General features: G+C 38.6%; 1 protein-coding gene and 1 non-coding gene across 6 annotated transcripts in view; one reads left to right on the forward strand and one right to left on the reverse strand.

The window, feature by feature from the left end:
• Positions 1–4,431: 4,431 nt before the first annotated feature.
• The window catches only part of Zdhhc20 (zinc finger DHHC-type palmitoyltransferase 20), a 55,678-nt gene continuing 46,017 nt past the window's right edge, over positions 4,432–14,092 (reverse strand). The window contains exons 9-13 of one of the 5 annotated variants that reach the window (XM_042685636.1): positions 13,892–14,018; positions 9,257–9,331; positions 7,703–7,818; positions 6,316–6,392; positions 4,432–4,955 (exon numbers count right to left, since the gene is read on the reverse strand). In XM_042685636.1, coding sequence (XP_042541570.1) covers positions 6,355–6,392; positions 7,703–7,818; positions 9,257–9,331; positions 13,892–14,018 — 356 coding nt within the window. In that variant the 3' untranslated portion in view covers positions 4,432–4,955; positions 6,316–6,354. Of the gene's footprint in view, positions 5,002–6,315; positions 6,393–7,702; positions 7,819–8,160; positions 8,206–9,256; positions 9,332–13,891; positions 14,019–14,092 lie in introns of those variants that run through there. The other 4 variants (XM_042685640.1, XM_042685637.1, XM_042685638.1 and 1 more) reach the window with 4 other exon arrangements.
• Positions 8,938–9,045, forward strand: LOC122112947. Its single transcript, XR_006148324.1, has one exon. It is a non-coding gene; the product is annotated as a U6 spliceosomal RNA (small nuclear RNA).

Consider the following 14,092-nt stretch of genomic DNA (forward strand, 5'->3'; position numbering starts at 1 on the left):
TTATGAAATTATGTTCAGTAAAATTTTAAACGTTTAGCCAAACTAAGCCAAGTACGATTTCATTACATCAAAATTATACCTGAGAAATATTTCCCCACATTATTAGTCAATATCTTCCTCTAACCAACCAATGCTTTTACCAGCTTTCCAAGCTTACCAACATCATTATTGTCTCATTTGGAAATAATCCTTTATAACATCAAAATTACTGAAAAAAAACAAGATCAGACCTTTATTTGTTTATTAATAAAGTAATTATGGTTTTTGGGGAAATATGTAAAAATGTTCTGCACACACGTTAATGTAGGTTAGGCCACAAATAAACAAAAAAAGCAAAGTCAATATTAAGTCATGGTCCAGAATTATACAAATGAGAAATAAATACAAGGCTTATGGTATTTGGTAAGTAAAGATAACTAAAGTAAACTGTATTTCAAATTTGTTTATATAAAAGCATAGTAAAGATCACTTTAAAATAGTGTCCATCTTTTAAACAAGCATAGATGCATCTGCAATCATGTACAAATATAATAAACTTAACAGCTTTCTTACTCTCAATACAAATTACAATCCCTTGTTTCTTTATGCAACCTGACAAATTAACAGCGTGAAGTCATTAGAAAAATATGGACCTTTCTGAGTCTATATTTTAAAGTTAAATTGAAAAATACAGTTTAGGTAATATGAAACATACGATTTTCAGATTTAAATACCTGTATCTAATGTATTGTTAGATATGGTCTTCAGTTTGGCTGAAAATGCAAAAATAGGATTAATTTTTTAACAGATTAAAAATACCTATCCATTGATAGAAGTCCTAGTTTATAGAACAGAATGTAAGTGGAACATATTTGTAAGTTAATGTCTATTCAATTCCCAAATACACAGGTCCTAACACTAAGCCCTTAATATGGATTTGCTTTAAAGACAACTGAAGATCTTACATATCTGGATCATCTTAAACACTCCTGTAAACATAGTCAAAATTTGCTAACAGAATGAAATTCAAGTAAACATTGCATATTTGATTTCTCCTAACTTTACAGTTTTGCTCATTGATGACATACACATTTGTCAGAGCCACTACACATGTAAAGAGTTTTTTTTTAATCATCCTTATGAAAAGGTGAAACTAAATATTGTAAACATGTTCATTTTTAATTAATACAGTGCAGCTGCTCTTTGGTTTGGCATAATGATACTGATTAGAGGCCTCAGATACTGAATAGTCAAGTAAATCTTGAACCAGGTGAAACATCTCATCTAGTTTGTGTTTAATGGCAACGGCAAAATCTGAAATTTTACTTCATTTTCTTAAGCATCATCACAAATGTTCAAGTGCTTGAAGGATAAAAGTAAGTAGAAAATTTGGCAAGGCTTCATGTTGACCTTGGCTCTTCAAACAATTGAGCATTATTCAATACCAGTTGAAATACCAAAGAGGCAGCCTTTCCCTGATTCCCATACCACTTGAAGGCCCTTAATGAATGGGCATTAATATGTATAAATAACTTCTGCCTGGGCTGGGGATATAACTCAGTACTGGAGTCAATGCCCAATACTGGGATGGGGGAAAGGCTAAATATGGCAAAAATGTTGGCTCTAGGTTAAAGTAATTAAAGCTTTTAAAAGATTCAGAAGAGGGGGCTGGGAAGGTGGCTCAGTGGTAGAGCGCTTGCCTTGCATGCATGAGGCCCTGAGTTTGATTCCTCAGCACCACATAAGCAAAAAGAAAAAAGCTGCAAGTGGTGCTGTGGCTCACGTGGTAGAGCGCTAGCCTTGAGCTGAAGAGCTGAGGGACAGCGCCCAAGCCTAGAGTTCAGGCCCCATGACCTGACCAAAAAAAAAATTCCGAAGAGGTTTTTACTATGCTATTTAAGGTAAGGATAACTAGCTAATGAAAAGTTGAGAAAGATTATAATTCCACAAAAATTCCTGAATATAGTTTTAAGGGAAATTTCTTCCTTACTCATCAGCCAGGTGCATGCAAATCCTTTGATCTACATGTACAAATACAAAAGGACCAGAATGTTTCTGAAAGTGATCAAGTAGATTTAAGCATTTACCAATCCCTTATAATAATGGAAACCACAAAACTGAAGTTGTTTTTGGTAATCTCTCTTAATTCTCAGTCTAGTTTTGCAGAATCAAGATTGTTAAAATTAAGTGTTGAAACAAAGGTAGAAGAATCTATATTATAGTACTCCGAACTAAGTCTTCAAAGCTAATGCAGTCTTTTGGTCCAAAGAGGGGAGAAAAGTTACCTAATAAGTTTTTTTTTGGCCAGTCCTGGGCACTGCCCCTGAGCTTCTTTTGCTCAAGGCTAGCACTCTTAACACTTGAGCCATAGTGCCACTTCTGGCCTTTTCTGTTTATGTGCTACTGAGAAATCCAAACACGGGCTTCGTGCATGCTAGGCGAGCTCTCTACCACTAAGCCACATTCCCAGTTCCACCCAGTAAGATTGAATATTAGCATTGTGGAAATCCAACAAATCCTTTCGGTTGTAAACTGAGGGGACACCAACACAATGTCACCAGGATAAGTGCCATCAGTGAGGCAGACCTTGCTTTCTTCCCAAAGCACTTTGCTTCCTGTATGGCAATAGCCTGGACCACTAAAGCAAAGTCTACAGCTGCTGGAAGAGCAGTCTCAAGTCATTGTGAGCATGCTTTCTGTGACCCTTAATCAAAAATATGAGGTTATGATAGAACTGAAAGGCTAAATCAAGGAGGACAGGTTACTTCACAATGGAGAAGGGGCCTTAAGTGCCAATTGTAAAGGCTGCCTAGCTACAACCCAATGTAACAGAGAACCAACAAGTTCAATGCTCTGTTTGCAATGAGCAAGCCCAGGAAGTCCCTGCACCCACTAATGATCTGAATCTAACTCTGGATTTCAAAGAAGTAGCAACATGGCTTGCAATGGAAGAACTCAACATAAATTTCCCATGAACTGTTTGATTTGGAGGGCAATGGATTCATTTGCCTACTGGATCAGCTTTTATAAACCAGTTAAAACAGACTGCTACCTTCTCTGAAATAACTCCATACAGCACCATGAAAAGCTTTATAGAAGGGTTTAATGATGCAGCCATGCTTCTAGGAGAAGGCTGAGAAATCACACAATCCTAAACTATTGAAAACTGTCTCCTACAGGATGAAATCTCCTCTTTCTCCAAGTATTTCAGCTTAAAGGTAAGGAATACCTCACTCAGGCAAAACTCTCAAATGTGTAAAGTTGCTAGTGCTCTGAAGAGAAAGATTAACAACTCACAAGGATTATCAGTCATCAAAAGATGCTCTATCTCAGCAGATCACTAAAGAAGTGATGCTATCTCAAAGCCACCCTTAAACTGGCACTCATGAGTACAGAAGATGAAGGACTTTGCTGTAGTGTTACAAGAGAAAACAGATGCACTTAGCAACAAGGGCACAGCTGACCAAACAACTCTCTTCACTGCTGCAGGCCAAGAGTCCAGAGGCAGAATGCAAACAATAATAAAAAAAACAAACCAAAACAAAGCAAACTGGAGCAGCCACTATCTGGTTTATGGAGGATTAGGAAACCTTAGCATCCCAATCAATGGATAGAAGGTATTCCCTAAATACAAAACTGGGCACTGCAGCATATTAGAAGCCATGTGGTCCAGCACCTCGAAGGCACCTTCTTTCCCCTGTGATCCTTTTCAGATCAACCTGTCCTATCTATAGGTGCTGGTAAGATCTCTGCCAGACTATGGGAAGCAATTATTTTGGGCTTCGGTGTTTGATTAAGCGGTATAAACGAGTAATATTTTTACATTATACTTTACAGCACACTGTACTATGCTCTAGAATATACCCACTGGTGCCACTGAGCCTAGATTTTAAATGAAGTACTACTTAAGGGACAGAGCTTGCTCTTAGGAATTTTGGCTTGAGACTGGGAATTTTAAGTGACTACTCAGGATTTTAAATTTCTTCCTGAGAACTCTATTATTCACAAGTTGATTAGCCCCCCTAGTTTCAATGATCAATAGTTAACCTGTTACAGGAATACTGTAAAAAGTATCACAGTAATTTTGTTATTATCAAAAAAGAAATCTGAAGTTAACTCAATAACATGTTTCATTCTAAATACTTTTAAGATTTAAAATATTTTTAAGCACGTTATAGCATCCTGCCTATCTTTCTGTTTCTCTTCTAGTTACTTCTAATCTTTCTATAGTATAGATACCTGTTTCCCTGCCCATATAAATACCCCTGAAAAGTCAATAAACAGTTATCAAGCAGCTGTAAGGACCTAAAATATTTCATGTACTGCCAAGTATTTTTCTTGGGCAAGCACTATACTATAGTACACAGTTGTATTAATGCTTCTCACTAAGTGGTCAATGAGTTATACTAGTGTGTTCTATATTCTAAATGATAACACATTTAGACATCTGAATCCTTCTGAGTGTTATTTTTATAGCCAACAATAAAAAACTGTATTAAAAATGTTGAAAAGTATAAAACAGTAATTATAAATTAGCAAACACCCAATTTAAAAAAGCAGTTATTTTCTTTTCCCTTACACAGTACAAGCAAGAGTAATTAGGATATTATTTGCTTTCAGCTGCCAACTGGCCTAGATGTACTTAAGTTTTTAGCTTGTGTTTTTTGAAGGACAATTTATATGGCTACTAAGAACTCTAGTATTCTAAGTCAGGTATCAAGAAAATACATATGCCATGTTGATATGTGACAACAGCTCATATCATAGCATCTCATGACAGGTACATGTTATTTCCAAAGTAAAAGTAAGTCACTTTTGAGCTGCGAGTCAATGTTGCACAAGTGAACTCTTGAATTAAGGCATCTTTCTGCTCCGTAGTGCTTCTGTGGATCCAGCAAACTGCATAAAGGCTTCCTTTTATTAAAAAATATATATCTTCTGTTATACTTGCATTATTCCGTTCTGTTGGTCACTTTCTTGCAAATAAAATAGAAAGTATTAGTCCACAATGTTTTTATATACCTACAAAAACAGAAACAATTGAATTATTAGTTAAAATTTTATTTTCTTAAATTTCTCAAAGTATAAAATGGTTTAACAGGCTAAGATATAAAGGTGCTAATAATAGTACAAAATAGGAAACAAATCTTTAAATTCTAATAGTATTCTCCCAGTTTTTTTTTTTGTTTGTTTGTTTTTTTGTTTTTTTGCGGTTCTGGGGCTTGAACTCAGGGCCTGGCGATGTCCCTGAGCTTCTTTTGCTTAAAGCTCTACCACTTGAGCCACAGTGCCACTTCTGACTTTTTCTGTTTATGTGGTACTGAGGAATAGCACCCAGTGCTTCCTGCATGCTAGGCAAGCACTCTACCACTAAGCTGAATTCTCAGCCCATTCTACCAGTTTTATAAGCAATAAATACAAGGATATGACTTTCTTCCCTTGAAGCAATCCAGAAAGATAAAGAGGGGAAGGTGTCTTTCCGTACTCCCTGCCTGTTAGAGCTTGGCCATTCCTTGAGAACGCACATCCACTTATAATACTAATGGAGAAGTTCCTGCAGCAACTGTGAGAGAAACCTGAACTGTAGACTCTTAACCAGATACAGAAGCCAGTATTTGGCTTACTTAAGAAACAATGTGGCAGGTCTGAGCACCTGTCCCTGGCTGCAGCCATGGGTAGTGTGGGTAGGCCCAATGGTTGTCACACATGCAAGTCCTGCAGCTCCTCTTCAGACTGCAATCTGTCTGACTAGTATGAGACTTCCATCACCTACTCTGTAGTCTTGGGCTCTGGCTCTTAGCCTGGACAGGAACTCTGGAAGACCTGGCAGTGAACTGATAACAAGGAGGCACGTGCTTCCTTGAGATTCCAGATCCCCTTGGAAAAGTGTGCACCTTACACCTGCCTTGAAGGAATGGACCTGTGGCAGTGACTTGTGCTGTAACTCCACAAAACTAAATATTATCAGTGAATCACTTAAATCTTGTTTTGGGCTTTTGACTTTAATCATTCTTCTTTGGATCTAGTTTCTTCAATAATTTTGCCTTAATTTTTTTTTGCCTTAATTAATAAGATAAAAAGGTTAGTTGTCTACATCAGTCCTTAACTATCTCTTTTAGTTTCTTCATCTATCTACCAATCAGCACTTACTGACAATTACCAGAAATAGTACGAAAAAACAGATTTTGCCAGATGTGTTACCTTCCAGTCTCTCCTATACTACTTATGATATCCTACAATGTGATATAACTGAAAAGTTAAGAAATTGTAACATTTAAATTAGAAATATCCAATAAACTACATTTGCTCAAAGAAGTTAACTTCATGCTGTCTTACCTTGAAATTATCAAATGGTTAGTTATGAACAAGTGGTACTCAATTTTCTATTGCCACTGTAACATGGTTATTTGTCCCTGCAAGCACATAATTATATATGACATGACAAAAAAAAGTATTAAGTTTCCGGATAAATGGTAAAATTAATTACATCAAACAACTATTATGTAAAGCATTAAATAGGCTCTGGGTACCAACCATTTTTCCTTGTATAGGACACAGGAGTGAGTAGCGAGTGGTTAAGAGTCAAATGTTTGGTTTCATGCTTATCCTTGTGAAAAGATCCACTGGTCTTAAAACACAGGATTGTTGTGAAATGGCAATAATAAAAAGAATTCCAAAAATGAACTTTCCCTGGATGAGCTGCTTTTCAAAAAATCCAGCCAAAATCCTTGCCTACTTGGTATAAGATCTGTTAAGTATCAAGAAAATTTGCTTTTACCTAGGTCATAAATGGTTTATGTGATTGCTACATTTTTAAAAAGTTGTTTACCCTGGAAATTTGAAATTTCAAAAATGCCACTGTCCTTCCAATTTAAGAGGACATGGTCCAGTTGAACTTTTGAGTTATTTCAAGATTATTTTTTCATACCATCATTTGTAGTGTTTTGTAAGAATGCTTTCAGATTACAAGTTTTTTGTTTATTTTTATTTTCTTTTTGGTCAGTGCTGGGCTTGAACTCAGGGCCTGGTTATTGTCCCTGAGCTTCTTTTTTGCTCAAGGGTAGCACTCTACCACTTGAGCCACAGCGCCACTTCCAGCTTTTTCTGTTAAGATGCCCTGAGGAATCAAACCCAGTGCTTCATGCATGCTAGGCAAGCACTCTAACACTTAGACACATTCCCAGCCACAGATAACAGTTTTAAGGTGTGTGCATAAAAAAAAGTTCCCAGTGGTCTTACACAAGAAGTCTAAAAAGCGGGCTGGGAAGGTGGCTCAGTGGTAGAGCGCTTGCCTTGTATGCTCGAAGCCCTGGGTTTGATTCCTCAGCACCACATAAGCAAAAAGAAAAAAGCCGGAAGTGGCGCTGTGGCTCAAGTGGTAGAGCGCTAGCCTTGAGCTGAAGAGCTGAGGGACAGCGCCCAGGCCCAGAGTTCAGGCCCCACGACTGGACCCAAAAAAAAAAAAAAAAAAAAAAAAAAGAAGTCTAAAAAGCATCCTAATGAAGACTCTACAGATACTAACTCAAAAGAATGTTTAAAATACTCCTAAAGCCAAAAGAACCACTACATCTGTCTGCCTCTGCCTATTTCCCACTGAAGCTACCATTACACACAAACATCCCAGATACACGATGTTTTACCAAAAATTTCATTTTGTTTTTCCACATTTATTAAGTCTGGTGATTTTCATTTGAGCTAACGAAGCAGTATTTTCAGTTGTTACCTGCTCTAGCGACACCTTCTTCAGCTCCATTTTCTGGCCACTGAGATTCACTGTCCAACAAACGGTTCTTTGACTCACTGAGTGGTTTGGTAGGAAAAGGTTGATTTGAGCCAATACTGAAAAGAGAGAACAAATAATTTACTAAGCAGTTTACTGTTCACTGAAGGGCATTTAAAAATTAATAAGCAGCAAATTAGTAATCTTTCTCCTAAATATGTGAGGGCAAGTCATGAGACCACAGTGCTCTGAATGTACTATCTGTAAAGGAAAATATGCCCAGACCCCCCCTGGCTTTCTACACCCAGGCTTGTGTACTGTAACACTGCCAATGAAACCAATGAGATTAAGAAAAAAGCTTCAGAGGCCAGTCTGAAATGTTTGAACATGTTAATCGGGAGCCATAAGGTAGTACAAGGACAGGTGAAGAGCTATGTCTGCGGCCAGTACAAAAAAATTACCTGTCATTTCCCAAGTTTTCTGCTTTCTACCTCTGCAGTTTAGATCTAAGGGGAAAAAATGATTTAGTGATTTAGCGTAGACTTATTTTTCTAACTAAGAGAACTAGGGAAGGGAGGGAATGGAGATGGGAAAAGGGGAGGGGAATTAGAATTTGCTGGTACCTATAAGGGGCTAAACACTGGCTAGGTGCTTGGTGTCCACCCTGTCAGTAACCCTTGGAGGCAGGTGGAAACTGAGACTCAGACAGTTTCAATGACTTGTTCAGAAGCACAATAAATGTTTGAACTCAAAGATCTAAGACCTACATCCTAACATTTATATGTTGATTTGGAATTGGTAGCTATAATGTGCTTCAACTGTTTCACTCACAGAAAAAATAATTAGCTTCTTTAGAATTTTACCTAAAATATACTCTTTCATTGGGTTTATAAAGCTATTTTCTCACCATGAAATTATGGAAAATGATTAAGAAAAAAATAAAATTTGAATACTCATTACTGCAGTTGAAATATATTGATAAAAATTTAAATGTACTAGTCAAAAAACCCAACAACAACAAACCAGTGAGTTTGTTCAAATTCTCTGAAAAAAACAAAACAAAAAACTTTGGTAGAAGCCAATAATCAAAACTGGAAAAATCTTACATCCTAGGGGGCTGTAGCATATTTACTTCCTTCCTGGTGTGCTGTCATTTCCAGCTGCATGTGGCTATTGTAACATAACATTTAACTTGCTTTAAACACAGTACTCTCTTTCTGATTTCCCAAAGTGATCTGGTGCTCACTTTGGGAAGCACATACACTAAAATTCAAATGGCACAGAGAAGATTAGCACAGCCTCTGTACAGGGATGAGACACAAGTATCCCATGTTTTGAATATGGATGGAATGTGTTTGGGTGCTAAAGAGAAATATGGTTATCCTAAGCACATACCACATATCAGCCCTCAATTCAAAAAAGCTTAAACAGAACTTCTCTTTCCCTACATAGGCTAGCTTACTGAAAGTATAGACATCCATAAGACATGTATGTGTAACACATACATACAGTTTGTTTTACCATAAATAATGAAAAACTTAAGGACAAGAAACACACCTTTGGTTTGGAACAGAAGCTTGTTCTGGATCCATCCCTACAAGGCGAGTTGGAAAACTGCAACCATCACCCAAACTGCATAATGAAGAATAGTAATTATTTGAATCACATAAATTAATTAAAGTGGTCAAACTGAATAATTCCTAGGTTTCTAGTTTAGACTGTTTATATCTCCAATGAAGATGTTAGTCCTTTATGTATATATTTAAAACAATGTCTTTCTTGCTTATGAAGATCATGATGCCTAGTTAGTACCTTAAATGTAGCTATTCAATCATTTGGATAATTGACCTTTTCTCCTTTCTTTTCTTTCGTGCCTGGGATATTTTTTGCTCAAAGTTACTGTTCTACCACTTGAGGCACAGTTCCACTTCTAGCTTTTTAGTGGTTAGTCAGAGATAAGAGTTTCATGGACTCTCCTGTCTAGACTGGCTTCCAACTGCAATCATCGGATTTCAAGCTTCCTGAGTAGCTAGGATTATAGGCGTGAGGCCACCAGCATCTGGCTTGATAACTGATCTATTGTTTCCCAACCATTTAAGATATCTTTTAGGCTAAAATTGAAATATAAGATACAAATTCTACCTATTTATCCATTCTACAACATTAACTACACAAAATATCTAATGGTTCAGTTCTTGCCTGGGACACACAAGGCCCGAGGTTGGTTTGGTTCTCCAACACTGTGACACAAACAGCTACATAATGCCTATGATGTTCTTAGAAATATTTTGAGAACAAAGGATGTAGCAATGAATAAAAGAGAACCTCTGTCCTAAAGAAACTTCTAATCTTTAAAAAAGACAAAGCGTATCTTTCTTTCACTTCTAACCAAGACTAAATAACTATAAATTTGACATGTCATCATAGTCAAAAAGAGCCCAGTATACAAAAATGATGGACTTCAAAATAGGAAGCAGAGGACAATGGTCTCAGAGAGAAAAAAATGAAATACAACAAGTGCTCCCAGCCTTTTGGCAGGACCGCAGCTACAAGAGGGCAATTCAAGCCAAGACAAGCAGTTTGTATGAAGTAAGGTTTCAGACACGGAGCTTTGAGGTTTGAACCTACTATATATAGTGAGAAAAGGAAAATATGCAGGCTCAAGCCTGTAATCCTAGCTACTTGGGAGATGGAGATCAAGAGATCATGGTTGGAGTTCAGCCTGGGGAGGGGGGGTGTGAGGGGAAGACTGTGAGACTCCATATCTCAACCAATGGTTGGGGTACAGTGGTGCATGCCTTTTATCCCACCTACAGAAGCAGCACAATGGCTGGGTACTCTGGTGTGCTCCCGTCATCCCAGCGCAGTGGGCTAGCACAAAAATGAAGATTGACGTCGAGGATGCCTTGGACATAAAGCAAAGACCCTATCTCAAAAATAACCAATGTAAAAAGTGTCTGGTAAAGTAGCTGAAGTGCTAGAGTACCTGTCTAACAAGTGTAACTCCTGAGTTCAATCTCCAGTACGGGGTGGGGGGTGAGGAGTGGAGAAAGGGAAGGGAGGAGGGAGAAAAGGCTGAAAGGAGGGAGAAAGGAAAGATTAGTCAGTAAGTATTGGGAAAGTGTTCAATGGTAGAACAAACTCAACATGAGATAGGGAGAGGAGAAGGGAGAGGAGAGGAGAAGGGAGATGAGAGGAGAAGGGAGAGGGAAGGGAGGTAGGAAGAGAAAGCCAGGCAGAGAAAAGGCTATAGAAGTCTTAGAAGGAAGGGAGGGAGGGAAGAGAGGAAAGTGGGAGGGAAGAAAGAGAAGGAGAAAATGATTATAGAAATCTACACAGTGCAGGGGCTGGGAAGGTGGCTCAGTGGTAGAGCGCTTGCCTTGCATGCATGAGGCCCTGGGTTCACTTCCTTAGCACCACATAAGCAAAAAGAAAAAAGCTGGAAGTGGCGCTGTGGCTCAGGTGGTAGAGCACTAGCCTTGAACTGAAGAGCTGAGGGACAGCGCCCAGGTCCAGAGTTCAGGCCCCACGACCAGACCCCTCCCCTTCCCCCCCCCCCCCAAAAAAAAGAAATCTATACAATTCAGTCATTGTTTTTTTTTTTTTTTGGCCAGTCCTGGGGCTTGAACTCAGAGCCTAGGCACCGTCCCTGAGCTTCTTTTGCTCAAGGCTAGCACTCTACCACTTGAGCCACAGTGCCACTTCTGGCTTTTTCTGTTTATATAGTACTGAGGAATTGAACCCAGAGCTTCATGCATCATGGCAAGCACTCTACCACTAAGCCACATTCCCAGCCCCAGTACTTGTATTTTGATCATATAATACAGGTGAATCAGGAAAAAAAGGATGGCTGGGTAATGAAAGTTGAACAAATTTAGAGTTCTCATTGCACTGAGAGGCACCTAAATTTCAACAGTCAGAAAGGAGAGATTTGAAAGGATAGTTTGAAAAGCTGAACTTTTAACTACATGACTAAATTAAGCCCTAGGGAAAAAAAAATGCTATATAATAAAGCTTAAAACCCACCTAAAAAGACCACGTTGGAGCGTAAGTCATAGCTGTTCAAACAAAGAATGAATTCTTTAAGTGTAGACAATAAAATCTAGGCAACTCAGCAAAGTAGCAGTAGACATGTCCATTATCCAGTCAGAAGTTACTGACATGGAAGGTAGCAGAAAATGTGATCCACAGCTAAGGAAAAACAAAACTACCAGAAAGAAAAGAGTTTAAAGTGAACTGGAGCAGGAAAAGTCTGTGAGACTTATCTCCAATTACCTGCCAAAAGTAGAGCTGTGGCAGTAGGGCTGCTACACTACACACACAAATACAAAATCAAATTTCATGAAAGTCATGATAAGCAGAAAGCTTTAAAAGCAGCTGAGAAAAGACACATTACATATGAAAATAGGTGTGCCCACAAACTTCTCATGGAAAAAATATAAGCCAGAGATAGGGAAGTAATGTCTAGAATCTTAACAAGCAAAAAAGTCCTTCAAAAGTGAGGGCCAAATGAGGCCTTTTTAGACAAAAAGTTGGCAATTAGATTAAGGAAAACTCTACAATTTTTTGCCAAGACTGGCACATCACGTTCAAACATTTTTTTCTTTCTCTAAAATAACTGAGATAAGACAGCCTTAGATGGCTGGGAATTGAAGCATAAAAGGAAACATATTCTTTTATACCTGAGCTAAAATTCCTTTATGTATTAACTACTCTGTAAGAAAAAAAAGATACACAGTTCTTTTATGTTCGTGGAGGAGAGGCAGTACTGGGGATTGAATTTGGGGCCTTGTGCTTGCTAGGCAGGCACCATTCTACCAACCCCGTGTACTCTTCTATGATAAATTCTTTTTTTTTTTTTTGTGGGTTGTGGGGCTTGAACTCTGGGCCTGGGCACTGTCCCTGAGCTCTTCAGCTCAAGGTGAGCACCCTACCCCTTGAGTGACAGCACCACTTCTGGTTTTCTGCTGGTTAATTGGAAATAAGAGTCTCAGGACTTTCCTGCCTGGGCTGGCTTTGAACCATGATCCACAGATCTCAGCCTCTTGAGTAGCTAGGATTATAGGCGTGAGCCACCAGCACCCAGCTTGATAGATTCTTTGAAGCTACAATCAATAGGACATACACTTTAGTGATGTTTTTTCACTTCAAATTTTCATTGACAGAAACAAAAGAAAGTTTTTAGCTGGCCACCTGTGGCTCATATCAGTAATCCTAGCTACTCAGGAAGGCTGAGATCAGGGAGGATCATGGTTTGAGGCGAGTTGGGACAGCAAAGTCCAAAAAAATAACCAGCAAGAAGATGGCTCAGTGGTAGAGCGCTTGCCTTGCATGCCTGAGGCCCTGGGTTCGATTCCTCAGCACCACATAAGCAAAAAGAAAAAAGCCGGAAGTGGTGCTGTGGCTCAAGTGGTAGAGCGCTAACCTTGAGCTGAAGAGCTGAGGGACAGCGCCCAGGCCCAGAGTTCAGGCCCCACGACCAGACCCAAAAAAAAAAAAAAAAAAACAGCAAAAAAGCTGGGCTGGAGGCATGGCTGAAGAGCTAAGAGTGCCGGCTGAGCAAGCAAGCCAAGAATGCACAAGGCCCCAATTTTAAGCCGTGGTACTGCCAACGAAACAAAAAAATTTTTAAATGGATTATATTTTATGAATCATCTTTATGATGATTGCTCAATGATGATATGCCCAAACTGTCATTTAACATATCTAAAAAAATATTTTTAAAAAGGAACACTAAAGATACGTTCATGATGCTCAGAATTTTCATTTGAAAGGCCCACAGAACTGTTACAGGTGTGGTGGCTCTCACCTGTAACCTCAGCTACTTGGGAGGTGGAGATTGGGAGAATGGTGGCACAAGGCCAGCCTGGGCAAGCACTGTGGTGTACATCTGTAATCAGAACTATGCAGAGGCATAGAGAGGAGTGCAGTCCAGGCCAGTCTAAGCAAAAAATGGGAGCTCTTATCTGAAAAATAAAGTAAAAAGGGTTCAGGGCATCGCTCAAATGGTAGAGTGCTGGCCTAGCAAGGGAGAGGCCCCAAGTTCAAATACCAGTACTTCCATCCCCTCCCCCACCCCCGCAAAAAAACCCCAAAACATTTATCATTGTCTCTGAATATTAAGACATTTAGCCCAATATAGAAACCACCACATATTCCATTCATTTCTTAGACCTACATTTTAAAAATTACCTTGAAAATACTGGAAGTAGCCAATATTTCTTTTCATCACCAAATACTTGTCTCCAATTTTTACCATATCCAAGAGAGAAACCATTTCCATCAGTTCCATATGAAAATGTAGGTGAACGGAATGATTCTGTTTCAAAACAACAAAAAAGAATATACATATATACATATACGTATATAGTCACACACGTGCATATATATACG

The sequence above is a fragment of the Dipodomys spectabilis genome, unplaced genomic scaffold (assembly GCF_019054845.1).
Source record: "Dipodomys spectabilis isolate Male_0828 unplaced genomic scaffold, ASM1905484v1 ptg000095l, whole genome shotgun sequence".
Lineage (NCBI taxonomy): Eukaryota > Metazoa > Chordata > Mammalia > Rodentia > Heteromyidae > Dipodomys > Dipodomys spectabilis.